Raw genomic sequence first — 13,409 nt, 5'->3', positions numbered from 1 at the left:
GTATGTATGTATGTATGTATGTATGTATGTATGTATGTATGTATGTATGTATGCATGTATGCATGTATGCATGCATGCATGCTACAACAGACTACTAACAGGAGGACCAGCCTGGGAATGTCTGCTTTTGTAAATCATTTACGGATTTACAGCTTGATCTCAGCCGAATGTTGTCCTCAGAGACCCTGCATAGAATTCACAATACTGTACCTGGTTTAATTCTCCCGCTGAAATCAATCAGACGTCGAAATATTTCATTTTCGCTAGGCTGTGCCCCCGTTTGTTATTGTTAGGATTTCATCCATTGTGAGGCTTTTTAGGAATACACAATCCTAAGAATACATTTATCCATTGTTAGAAGACACCTAACCTGCAAGGCTTTTAGATAGATGGAAACATAAAAGTGTGTGCATGAGTCAAAAACGCATAGTGTACACTCCGTGCAAAAAAGTCAGAAATAGTGTATTTGGGTATATTAAATCATATCGCTCAGAATAAGGAATACCATACACACAGACGAAGGCCTGACATTATTATACTTTCATGTTGCTGTGCATATACAAATCTTTTATTAAATCGTTATGCTTGCTTTTTTTCTCAGTACAATGACCTCAGAAAATTCTTTGTGCTTTATTTGTAAACCTTTGGGGATCGCTCATTCATAGGGTCGCTATACGTCAGAAGCGGCTCGACGGCCCATAACAAGAGCAACAAGTATGCAAATATTCCATTGTATATATTTTCTCTCTTTCCCAAACTCAGCTTGCCTCTGCTAAGTCGAAGCGTGCCTGGCTTTTAATCGGTTTACTCCTCTCACCAGGTAAGGCCAAAAAAACACAAAAACAAAACAAACAAACAAACAAAACAAAACAAAACAAAAAAGGTGGGACAACAACAACAAACGAACGAGCAAAACCGAAAACATCGGCCTGGACAGGAATGGCACAAAGTCTGCCTTAACAGAATGCGGCGCGAAACACTTTTCCTCTCTCCGGGAGGGCACTGCCAAACGTGTGTGTCTCTCTCTCTCTGTGTGCGTGTGCGTGCGTGCGTGTGCGTGAGGAGAGAGAGAGATTTAGTTTGGAAACTTCGACGCTCCCACACCTTCTGACCTCATGGACAATATTAGAGAAAGCTTTTTGGGGGGTGGGGTGGGGAGAAAAGGTATCTCTTCCCTATAGAGCCCCCAGGATGGGGGAGGGTGGCTTACGCAAGCCACCAGGAGTGTGTGTGAGAGTGCGTGCGTGTGTGTACGCGCGTGCCTCTGGGCCTGATCGGGGACTGGGGGGTGGCGGCGGTGGCGGCTGGGACCTTGGCTGCTTTGCGAAGGCGGGGCACTAGGACCTCCGCCCGCCGGGGAGAGTCCCGGCCCGCCGCCGGCGCCGCTCTCCAGGAGGAGCCAAGCGGGAGAAGCCCGGGCGCCCGGCCCGCCCCTTCCTCATTGGCTCCCGCCGGCGAGCTGGGCTCCGGCCTCCCCGCCTTCCGATTGGGCAGGGACTTCTCGAGAAGGCTCTCCCTTGACAGGCGCTCGCAGCCCGGCCGAGGCGAGGCAGGGACGAGCGCGCCCGCCAGCCAGCCAGCCAGCGAGAGCGGGGCCACCGCGTCGGTGGGATCTGTCCGAGGGGAAAGGCGGGGAGGGAGGCGCCGCCGGCGGAGGAGGAGGAGGGCGATGAAGCGCAGCCCGCCCGCCGGACTCTGAGCAGCGCCGGGCGTCCATGTAGCGCCCGGGCCGGTGGCGGCGGCGGGGCGCTCACGTCGGGGCGGCCGCGCGAGCTTTGCCGGGGCCGGCCCGCTTTCCGCCGCTCCGGCGGGCCCTGGCCGCGCCTGCCTTGCTTGGCCTTGCCTGGCCTTGCCTGCCGGCCCCGCCAGCCCCCGGGGCCGCGGGGGGGGGGAACCGCGGGGAGTCCCGTCGGGCGGCGAAGATGAGCGAGAGGAGGCGCTCGGCCGTGGCCCTCAGCTCGCGAGCGCACGCCTTCTCGGTGGAGGCCCTCATCGGCTCCAACAAGAAGAGGAAGCTCCGCGACTGGGACGACAAAGGCCTGGATTTGTCCATGGAGAGCCTCAGCCCGGACGGCGGGCAGCTGCCGGACCCCGACGACCCGGCCCAGTGCCTGGACCTCCACGCCGGTGAGGGGGGGCGCCCGGGGGACCGGGGCTGGGAGGGGGACGGGGGCAGGAGGCCCGGCCTTGGGCCCGATTCCCTTCCTCAGAAGGAGACCCCGCTTCGAGTCCTGAATGGGAGAGGGAGACCCAGTTTTGGGGGTGGGCGGGCTTGATTTCCCGTTGACAGGTGTTGCCGGGTGGTGGGGAGACACACGAGAGTCCCATTAGAGGGTCGCCGGTCAAAAAGGCTCAGGGACCAGCAGTCTTTCTCTCTGCCCCCCCCCCCAATCCCGCCGTCTCTTTTTCTCTCTCACCCCCCCCCCCCCCATGTCCGGAGTGGCTTCCAGAGCAGGACAAGGAAGAAGGTGGTGGATTTGATTTCTGGCTGCGCCCTGGTGGGCTGCGGGGAGTGGGGGGGGGGGACGCGCGGGCGCGCGTGTAGGGCGTCTTTCTTGTTCCTCCAGAGCGCCTGGCACGTCCGTTCCGCCGGCAGCCCCTTTCGTTCCCGCAGGCCAGGAATAGATCGGCCGAAGGCTATTTATAGCCCGGCGCGGAGATCAGCCTCACCTGGAATGAAAAGGGGCCCACCTCCGGGAATGGCCAGTGGCATGGGCCAGGTAGCCTTACACAGCGGGGGGGGGGGGAGCGAGAGAGAGGGCTGGGGAAGGCGATCGCCTATGGAGAGGCTCGGGGGGGGGGCGGCGGAATCCCTCGGGGCCAGGGGTCCCTGAGCCAAATTCTGAGAAGTCCAGTTGGTCAGGGGCGCCCCCGTTTTGAAGCCGGCGTCGGGACCTGGTGGAAAGAGACGCCCGGCGTGGTAACCAGGCCTGGACGCTATTTTCGGCAAAGCAGCTCAACTCCGAAACCAGCGCCAACAGGGGCGAAATGGGGTTTGAAAACTCGCAGAGCCTCGGGGGAACCGGAGAGCCTTGGAACAGGAAGCGGAGTGTCCGCCGGAGGGCAGAAGATCGCGGGGTCTCGCCACCCTTCTGCCCCGGGCCAGAAAGGCAGCCCGCACCGGCTCCTGCCCGCCAAGACGGCCGTCTCCGGCCACAGGCGTTGCGGGCCTGCTTTTGCTGGACACAGGGCAACCCCCCCCCTCCGCCGTCCCAGTTTTACGGCTTTTCTCCGCCTACAGATTGTTCCCCTTAAATAATAAAAAAATACGGACAGATCCGAAGCAGGATCGCTAGGAGTTATGACCCCCCTTTTTTTACTGACTCTTACTCTCAAGTTTGGCTGTGTAGAGAATCGGGGCCTCACTTAAAAAAAAAGGTGAAAGACCTTCCTGGTGGTCGGTTTTCACTGTAGCCTCTGGTGTTGTTGCTGCTGCTGCTATTTGCTCCTTCTATATACTGTATTTGGGAGTGGAAAAACTAATTTTCCCCAAAACACGTGGGGGGGGGGAAAGAGAAATTAACCTCTATTTGATGAGATCATTGTAAATTTATTTATTTATTTATTATTTTTTAAAAAACGACCAATATTTCTGTGAAATCTCTCCTGGTTATAAGTAGGACGAGAATCCCGTCTACATAGAATTAAAATATATATATATGATTTGAAGAATAGCACTAACGTGGATGGAAGGAAGGGCTGAAATATTTCCTGGTTTCCCCACCCCACCTCCAGTAATATATTTCTGTTGTACTGTAGTGCGCGGTCTAACTAGGCAACAACACGATCGCTAATTGTTTAAGAGCGTTGCCTTGGTTCTATTCAAAATCCCGGGGACGATCCACCGAGAGGCCATTGCAAAATTCCATTTGGACCGGGATGCCAGCTCCTTTGGGGAAGCAACGGGGCTCGGCTTGCCAAGGGAAAGGTGCAGGAGATGCCTGGACAATTTTGCCATCCGTTTCCTCGCTTGCCGGCTTCCTCGGGCCTTCTCTCGCCTGGATGTTTTTTTTCCTTCATTTTATCAAAATTATCCCTAACCTGGGTTCTGCTGCCCTCTAAAAACCGTCGCGTCTTTGGCTTCGCCGCTATACCACGCGTCTCTTTTAGGGAGAAAAGGCGCATTTACGGTTTCCTTTATTTCTGTCCCACTTTTCTCCCGAAATGAGGGACAGAAAGGAAGGGAACGGTAAATTCCTCTTTTAAGAAAGCCCCTTTGGCGTCCATTCTGCACACCGAGAACTCTCAAGGAATTTTCCGGTTCCTTCTCTTGCTCAGCTCCCGTTAGTTTTGCGAAAGAACTGCCTGGTGGATCGCGTCCCAAAAAAAAAAATTCTCCGGTTTCAGACTCCTTTACGACCTCAGGCCTTTGGACGTTTATTTAAAGAGTTAAATTTGTCCCCATATTTGTGGGATTATCTCAATAGCAATTATTTTAGGTATATTCTACCTTGGAAATAATACTGGGAAACAAAAGTTGGGAGGGAAGCAACCCGTCTATTTCCCATCCACATCTCCTCGAATTGGAGTTTTAATTCCTTTCTATAGTGTTTCGATTTTTCACGTCGCTCTACAGCATCGGAAATAGGAAAGGTCCTCAGCGCCTGCTAGAAGAAATACGCTTTATTGGGTTTCGTCCGCAAAGGCAGCTCGGCGAAGTGGATTTGCTGGGAATAGGAGGCCGCTGGTCAAACTAGATTACAGGTATTTAGATTATTTAGGCACGGTGGTTACTTTCTCCACATTTAGAGAGAAATTGCGGCGGGATTCCCTTCTTCCTTCGGCCTCTCCTGCCCCCCCCACCCGAAGAAAGCCGCCAGTCCAAGCAGAATCCCGTCCTATTTCGAGGCCGGTGCGCCCCGAAAGGCGTCTCTTTTACGGCCCCCAAACGCGTCTCCGCCTGGCCCGCGGCTTCATTTGGCACTCGCGCCGCGCCAGCGCAGGGAAACCAGGCCTCCGAAGGGAGCGACGTCCAAAGCGCCTTTTGTACAAACCGCAGAACGATCAGGACGGGAAGAAACTGCATCAAGATGTTGCCCCCAAACAGAAAAGGAAAACGGAGACTAGAGAGGTTTCCGCTTGAAACCGCTGTAGACCCCAAGATTATCGCGGAAATTAATATTCCATTCGTAGAGGAGCAAGCCAGCAACAAGGCTGGAGTGGCACCCCGTTTGCAATTGCATGCATGCATGCATGCATGCATGCATGCATGCATGCATACATACATACATACATACATACATACATACATACATACATACATACATACATACATACATACATACATACATACGACCCGAAGGGGAGCTCCATTAAAACCAAACCGAGCGCGTCTAGTCCGCTTATGGACATAGCATGTGGCTCATTTTAAAAGCAGCATTTTGTGTTTAAACCCGGAACGGAACGGCTTTTTTTTAAAAAAGCAACTTGTTTTGCTTAAACCGTTCCGGGTTATAACACGAAATGTTGCTTTCAAAATCAGCCACGCGTTGTGTCCCATAATAAGCACATTAGGCGCGCTCGGTTTTGGTTTTAATCGGGCGGCCTCCTCTCCGATCTTCCCTCCCTCCTAGCATTTCGTTGAGATTAATTTCTTTATGTTTGAAACGCGGACTCTCGACGCCGGATCCCGGCTCAAGACTCGAAGGTCGTCGGTGTTCCGGGAGGCCGGCGGAGAGAAAGCGTCGTTGGCGCTGCCTGCAGCTTTTCGCACGACCTCGGTGCCAACACTTGGCGCGTTCGGAGTGGTTGGGACCGGGAGAGAGTGGAGCGAGGCAGCCCATAATATATCTCAAAGGATCCCTCTGGCTTGGCGAAGGTCGAGCAGAGCCTAGGGCTTGGCCTGGACGTCCGCCTAACCCAGTTGGTCAATTTCTCTGGGGGTGAACGTTGTGTTGTCGAACTACAATTCCCCGCACCAGCACACCGCCCGCCATGGTCATCGGGGGGGGTGTGTGTGACCTGGCTGAAACGGGCAGAAATCCCGGGGGAGCCCGGAGGCCAGTTTCCTCCGGGCAGCCTCGAGTCTTGTTCGGTTGGGAGGCGAGGATGCCACGGGCTCGGCTCGGCTCGTCCATTGCCCGGGGTGGGCTTCCCTTTTGCGCCTTCCGCGGCTTTACTAAAGCGGCCGGCCTGGCTGCCCCTCATTAGCTTTCTACTCCCGGGAAAACGAGAGTGCATCTCCGGATCCGTAGGACAAGGGAGAGCGGCTCTGACATTTTAAATTTACAGACAAACAAACAATATACTTTATTAAAATGCCGAGAATACCTCCAGTCCGCCCCGATTTTTTTTTAAAAAATGAAATCTCTTTTTATTCATTCTTCTTTTTTTTAAACACGAGGATTTCAACCCAATATATTTAGGGAAAGGATTCTGAAGTTAAACGAATTCTTCCTTTCCTCAGGAGTCACTTTCGCCGCAGAATGCGTACAATCTATAGAATTACAAGGGGGGGGGGGGGAGAAGAGTAAGGCGCGGGATTGGAAAGGGAAACATAACAAGCAAGCAAGTGAAACACAGTCGCAAGATACCTGGAAAGTAAATGTACAGTATCTGCGGAGCTCGGAAACGGTGCGTTGCCGAACTACAATTCCCCCCCACCAGCACAACGCCGCGGCCATCGGGATTTCGCCCGACCGCAAAAACAAAACATAACAAACAAACAAAACGCCAAGCTATATGAAGGACATGGTTGGCCGGGAATTGTAGCTCCAAAAAGTAACATATCCGAGTTCGGATGATCCTGCAAGTATTTTATTGTTCATTTCGGATGGATGGGGGACGAATCTTCAGCTCTGCTCAGAGGGCGTTTCCTCCCTTTCCAAGGGTGTCCATCGCATTGCCTATTTGGATCGGTAGTGAAGGAACGCCGTTCTTAACTACTTTGCCCTTCCCTTCCCCAGCATCAGCCACAAGACTACGAGCTCCTCGGGCCCTGATCTTGCAGGGGGTGCCCCGGATTCCGACGCCCCCCCCCGACATTGGCTTCGCCCTCCTCTAACTCTGTCCATAGTGGAAACTTCATTGAAATAAACCAGCCAGTTGCCCACCCCACCCCCTAAATCTTAGCGGGGGTTAAATCCATGGGTGGTGGACCCGCTTCCAGATAAAATCAAACCCACGTGTGGACTATTGCAGGAGGATGAGAGCTTTATGTACCTCCAGATTAGGTTTAGCTGAAAACATTGTGGTACCTGAAGCAAGAGTAGGAAATGGTAGGCCAGCCCCCTCCCCCACCTCCCGGTAAATTCAGGTAACTGGTACCAAATGCCATCCAAGTTCTTCGGGCATAGGGAGCAGAAACTCTATCTATCTATCTATCTATCTATCTATCTATCTATCTATCTATCTATCTATCTATCTATCTATCTATCTATCTATCTATCTATCTATCTATCTATCTATCTATCTATCTATCTATCTATCTATCTGATTTGATTTGATTTGATTTGATTTGATTTGATTTGATTTGATTTGATTTGTACCCCACCCATCTGGTCTGTAAGACCACTCTAGGCGGCTTAACTCTCCCCAAACGACACTCTCCTTTCTTGACCACAAAAATACAGCAATAAATGGATTCAGTCGCTCACAATTTGCTGCCCTTCCGTGACCGATCAAATCCTGAGGTGCCTGCCCCACATTCCGCCCAATGATAGGGCCGGCCCTGCTTCAGGTCCCGCCCCTCGCTAGACGCTCTCCCGCATCCCTCCCGCAAGAGAGGGTTTTTGCTTCACCTTTGGGGAACTTTGGAGTTAAGCTGCCTCAGCGCAGCCCAAACCACAATCTAAAGAAGACGAGCCATTTTGGAGGCCTCCACTCCATTACCCCGAAGGAAGTGCCACCCCCCCCCCCCCAAACAGCGAGAGTTTTCTTCCAAACGCCCCTGGCATCTTAAGATCCTACCCTAAGAAACGCTATTAAAATAGACGTGGTGGAGTTCCGCCTCACAGCCCTAAAGCATTGCATCGTTTCCTGAAAGTGAGTGGGAGCAGGGCTAAAAATGGCTGGTCTCCCTCTCTCGCTGGACTCTGTGCTCCTTCTGAGTAAACGCTTTGAGGCTCAAGGGATCGATCCGCCTAAAGCGATGCGTTTTTCGTTAACCGGATTGGCAGTTTTGGCTGTCCGTGATCCATTAGTTGATCTGGCCTACAGCCCGGCAAAGTCCTAAAACTGGGATTTAATGTAGACACACACCCCCCAATCCACAGTCTTTTGGGTCTGCGTTGCCATTTCCCCTGAAGGTAACGGGACCCGCGGGTTAATGCCTATTGATGAGGATGGAAACGAAGGTCCAGCATTGCCCTTAGAACAGGATCAACCGCTTTGTCGGTCACAGTCCGAACAAGGGCTTCTGAAGGGTCTCTTGGTCTGTGACGGGAGCTCCAAATTCACTCCGCCGGCAAACCTGTTATGCTCAGCAGTCCATCATAAAACGTGGGCTGTATAAACAGTGCCGATCGTCACCGTCTGTTTTCAAATACTCTCCCTTTTTACTAAGTCAGAGCAAGGCAAACGCTGGTAAGACTCGGTCGCAATTTCTTCTGCGTTGATCTCAACACGCAAACAGGTGAACCAGCACTTCAGTTATACTGTATTTATATTTATTAACGCCGTTTTATCCACTCGTTAACTGTTCGTTCTATTTTGGCTTCTTTCACTTGTGACTTACCTTATTAACTCCACGGTCTAGCTGTTTGGTGGAGATGGTCCTGGCGTCTTTTTTTTAAACTCCTGTGTAGCATTTCTTGGTGGATCTTGAAGTTTTCTCGAAAAGGCTTTCCATCAAATTTCATTTTAATGTTCTGCAAAATAGCGGAGGAAAAGGGAAAAAAAGAGCATTCCCCAGGAGTGGCATGCAGAGAAAGAGGGATCCAGCCAAAAGGGGAGGAGGAGGCAGAGCACTGAGGTGGCGAAGGGAAGGGAGAAGAAATTTATTTTATTTTATTTTGCATCAGGCAACAGTATGAAGTTAGTTTTAGTGTGAGATTTTAAATCCTTAGCATCTAGTGAAAATGCTGCATCTTTTCCCCCCTCAGGTTCTGCAAGTTTCAGCAAGTGACGTTACTTTGATAAGTTTCTCTTAATTTGGAAAAGGAAACCAATCTTTCCGTAATTGTCAAATCACTGAGGGCCCTCAATATATGGCTGAGGCCCAAAATTGGGAAGAAGTATTTCTACTGAAAGGTGGCTAAGTTGTGAGGCTAAGTTTCCAAAGTAGGGCCAGCCTTTGTAAGATGCCCGTGTAGCGAAAATGTTGAAGTCCGAAGTATCTCCATAATTATTTGGCGTGGGGCAGGGAATCACAGTTTGAGGACTTAGAGCTTTGTATTTTAAATCTTAATGATTCCCCAAATACAGCATCTCCAAATATTGTGTTTTTTTTACATTTTTTTTCAAATTTCTCCAAAAGGAGAAAACACTCCTTTAACAGCCCCCCCCCATGTATATATATGAACAATAATGCATAAAGGAGTCCTTAATAAAATCTTACCACTGACATAATTCTTGCCTCGGCCCTTATGTTTCCTATGGGTGTTGATGGAGGAGTCAGTGTTCGGGCCTTAGGAATCTACATCGCAAGGATTCAGTTGTTTGTTCTCGGTCTAACTTTGTATTTTGGCCCTTTATGACAACAGCGGACGAACCCTCTCCTCATACGCTTGAACCGATGGGAGGATTGGGCCTCAGCAGCAGCTTGCAAAAGTTGCAGACCGTTATCTTAGCTGGTCTAATTCTTCCACGATCCTCTTCTTGCCAATGGCCCTGTCCACAGAATTGAAATTATATGCTTATTCAGTACTTTGACATCCAGTGCCTGTATGTAGTACCTGCACCAGTTTTGTTTTAGAGTTAATTATCATGTAAGAGTTCTTTTCTTACTTACTGCCCTCAAAGCCTTCCCAGTCTTATGAGGTGGTTATAAAATATAATATGTGTGTGTGTGTGTGTGTAACTCTAGACAACTGTCCAAGCAATCCTTGTAACACCACAAGATGTGCCCAAATTTATCTCTTTTGCTCTTCAGCCTGACACTTCAGCTTCAGCAGCTGTGGGAGGGATATTTATAAAGCCGACTGCCATGCGGCTTGGCCTCTGACTCTTCTCTCTCTCTCCCCCCCCCCCCAGCTCCCCGCCTCGGCTGGAGGCTGCTTGGGGCATAGCAGGTGGTTAGGGTGGCTGCCGAACAGTGTTCAGAGCCTATTTGTCTGTTTGTTTATTGCTCCCATGGGGAAGGGAAGCAGGGAAGAATTCCAAACACATTTGATAGGGGAAGTCAGGTTGCCCTCAGCTCAGCATTCCAGGCGCACGGAAAGCCAGCTCAGAAGGCTGTGAGGGAAATTAGGGCTGAAAGCACTCATTTCCACTTCACCAGAAGATGAACGTTTTGTAGCAGATCCACCAATTAGTTTGCTAATCGCTGATTAAAGATGACAGCTGCTCTCTGGACTAAATTCAAGGTTGAGTCCCATCCAAGGTTGAATCTCTGAAATGTCACAAATGTGGCAGGCTTTTCACTCCTCTAGAGGTATTCTTCTGTCTGAGATGGTGCAAAGTTTGGGAGTTTGGGGTGAATCAGAAAATCTAGAAATGGGGACTGTTTCCTGTGGTTTTTGGCTAGCATTTATAGAATTACAAAAAATATATTTGGTTTTCTTCATTTCAGTGTAATTGGCTAATCCTCTCTCTCCTCCCCCTTCCCTCAGCATCTACATTTCACACAACTATTAAATTAATCAGTAGAGATTTTTTTATAACAATCTTTTAAATTATTATTTTTAAAATGCTTGATGTGTATTTGTTCCTTCATATTAAAGCAAAGCAAAGCAAATATTAGTTAAATATTCTGAAATATGTCTGTGACGTGCAGAGTTAAACCTTTAATTCAAAGTAGGGCTGTGACAATATGGAAGCCTTGATTCAAGCTGAGCTTTTCAAAAATGTAATAATATCTAGAAGGCTGAGAGAATTGGCTCCTACTTTGCAAAAGTTTTGAACAGGCTGGCTGAAAAATAGGACTAGAACCCATACACTGCTCAGAATGTATTTGCATTTAAAGCATGAAAATAAAAATGCAAGCAAAAGCTGTATAAAATTTTTTAATTCTAGCTTTAGTTGGATATGGGTCAGGGACTACTGTTACAGTAATAATGTTGGCCACCCAGATGATCACAGGACCAGGGAATTTTTCATAAAATTGCACTGACACCTGGTAGTAAAATAAATGGGTGTTGTGGAACAATGGCCTTGCAGATAGCCAATTTACGAATAAAAGTCAGGCAAAGCGAGATGACTACATATTTAACTTACTGCACAGAAAAATAGGAAATGGAGGTCCTTGCAGTTAACTGCAGAGGAAATGACCTGTAAAAGAGGAGGGGATACAGTGAGCAGAGTTTCTTCCCCACTTCTGTCCCAGACCTCTAGTTCTCCTGCTCTTCTTCACTGATTCCATAGGCCGTTTAGGCTGATAAGCATGCTTATAACATCAAAGATAATTATACAATGATGATGCCTTCTGAAACTTTATTGTCTTGACAAATTGTAAGGAAGAGAGAAAAGACAAAGATCTTTTCCTTTCCAGTTCCATGACTGAAGAAAGCAACTGTGCACTGCAGTCAGAAACCAAAGTGTTCTGTCGTTTTCCTTTAGCTAACATAGAATAATATTTCTTTTTAATTTCTTCATCAAACTAAGTTTTTCACATTAAATATATCCGAATTCCAATCATATGTACCGTCAGTTAAGCTGGCTCACTTCATTTAGCATGGGTTCATTCGTTCGTTCCTTCCTTCCTTCAAGGGGTGAGTGAGACCAACTTGACATACAGCGTTTAAATCTGTACTTTGTGTGGTTGTATTAATGGGTTGGCACACATACTGTTTTGCTTAATGAGGCTGTGGTGTGCATATCTAAAAGGCAGAAAAAATAAGTAAGGGAATGTGGCAGACACAAAATAACTTTTATTCCATAGATGGATGACAACTAACTGCAGTGCCTTTATTCACACTGTGCCATCCTCCATTTTGTTCATGTTAAGTAATTTCATACTTCATTTCAGATTTGGTTTACCACAAACATTTTGAGCCAGTCACTTTGAAGTGGAAGCTTCACAGAAACCACTGGAGATGCAGGAATCAGAGCAGCCATCCATGTAGCCATTTTGTGGCCTGTGGATATCTCCCAGTCATTTTTGCTGCTGCTCAACATCTTGTTAGTTGATGGCTTTTCCAGAAAATGGCATGCAAATCATCACAATGCCATACCTAGAAAAAATGAATCTGGCATTTGATTTCTAGTATATTCAGTTCTCTTTTTTTCTATTGGATTGCACATTTTCTGAGCTGATATGGTCCTGGAGGGTCAGGGAGGGGGACAGAAAATTGGTTCCAGACTCTCCTAAATTTCCTACATTTTATAGAGCCGCCTTTGATATAGCTAGAGTAGTAAGGGCTCTTCCTGTTTTCCTAGCCCTACCTGAAAACCTGTCAGAAGATGAACTTGAACTTGAGACTTTTTGAAAGTAATGCATCCATCCTGCCGCTGAGTTGTGAGCTATGGCTTCAAGTGGCACAAAAAACTATATTGTGCCAAATTGTTTTGGAGAGTGGACTTATAGTCCAGATAGGCGGGATATAAATTCAATAAATAATAATAATAATAAGAAAACAAAGTAACAAATCTGAGCCCTATTAACTGGCACAGCCTCAAAAGAGTGTTTAAGAAGTTGCTCCCCCCCCCTTGGTAACAAGGATGCAACAACATTACTTTTCAAAAGCAACATAAGTTCAGGTGATATTACTTATTTTTTGGTATAATTAGTAATATTTTCTCATTACCTGTCTTGTTAATTTTCACAGGGATTTTAATTTTTAGACCGATTTTGAGTAAATGTTTCCAAGCTTGTCAGTGTTATCTGTCCTAATTTTTTGTTTTAAAAAGTATGAATAAGCAACAAAAAGCAATAAGCCACCACAATTTAATTTCATATATGAGGGACCTAATATAACTGGAATTTATATACCTCAGTAACAGCGAATGCTGGAGAAAAATAAATTCAAAATGGAAATGTAAATATTGTATTTTCACACATATAAGTACTGTATATCTAATACGTTTGTGCCTTATGTCCTGTGAACTAAGACATTATTGTACACAATGATAGAGAGATGCCTTTCCTCACAATTAAACTAGGGTTTTTGGCTCTCATACAGCTGAGCCTTATGCCAAGAAAAAGCGCAAGAATAATTACAAATGTCTTGGTGGCTTTTGAGTGGAAGGTGAATCCTTAGGCCAAATTTTAATCACACACACACACACAGACACACACACACACACGCACGCACGCACGCACGCACGCACGCACACACACACACACACACATGGAGCAGGTCATATTATCATAT

General features: G+C 48.1%; 1 protein-coding gene across 2 annotated transcripts in view; it reads left to right on the top strand.

Annotated features, from left to right (window-relative positions):
• The first annotated feature begins 1,780 nt into the window (after positions 1-1,780).
• The window catches only part of TBX15 (T-box transcription factor 15), a 116,302-nt gene continuing 104,673 nt past the window's right edge, over positions 1,781-13,409 (top strand). For both annotated transcript variants that reach the window (XM_078386763.1, XM_072991747.2), the window contains exon 1: positions 1,781-2,127. In XM_078386763.1, the coding sequence (XP_078242889.1) occupies positions 1,923-2,127 (205 nt within the window). In that variant the 5' untranslated portion in view covers positions 1,781-1,922. The remainder of the gene's footprint in view (positions 2,128-13,409) is intronic.

This window comes from Pogona vitticeps, chromosome 2, assembly GCF_051106095.1.
Source record: "Pogona vitticeps strain Pit_001003342236 chromosome 2, PviZW2.1, whole genome shotgun sequence".
Taxonomy (NCBI): domain Eukaryota; kingdom Metazoa; phylum Chordata; class Lepidosauria; order Squamata; family Agamidae; genus Pogona; species Pogona vitticeps.
Note: the sequence above shows the minus strand (reverse complement) of the source record. Positions and strands in the feature narration are given on the sequence as shown.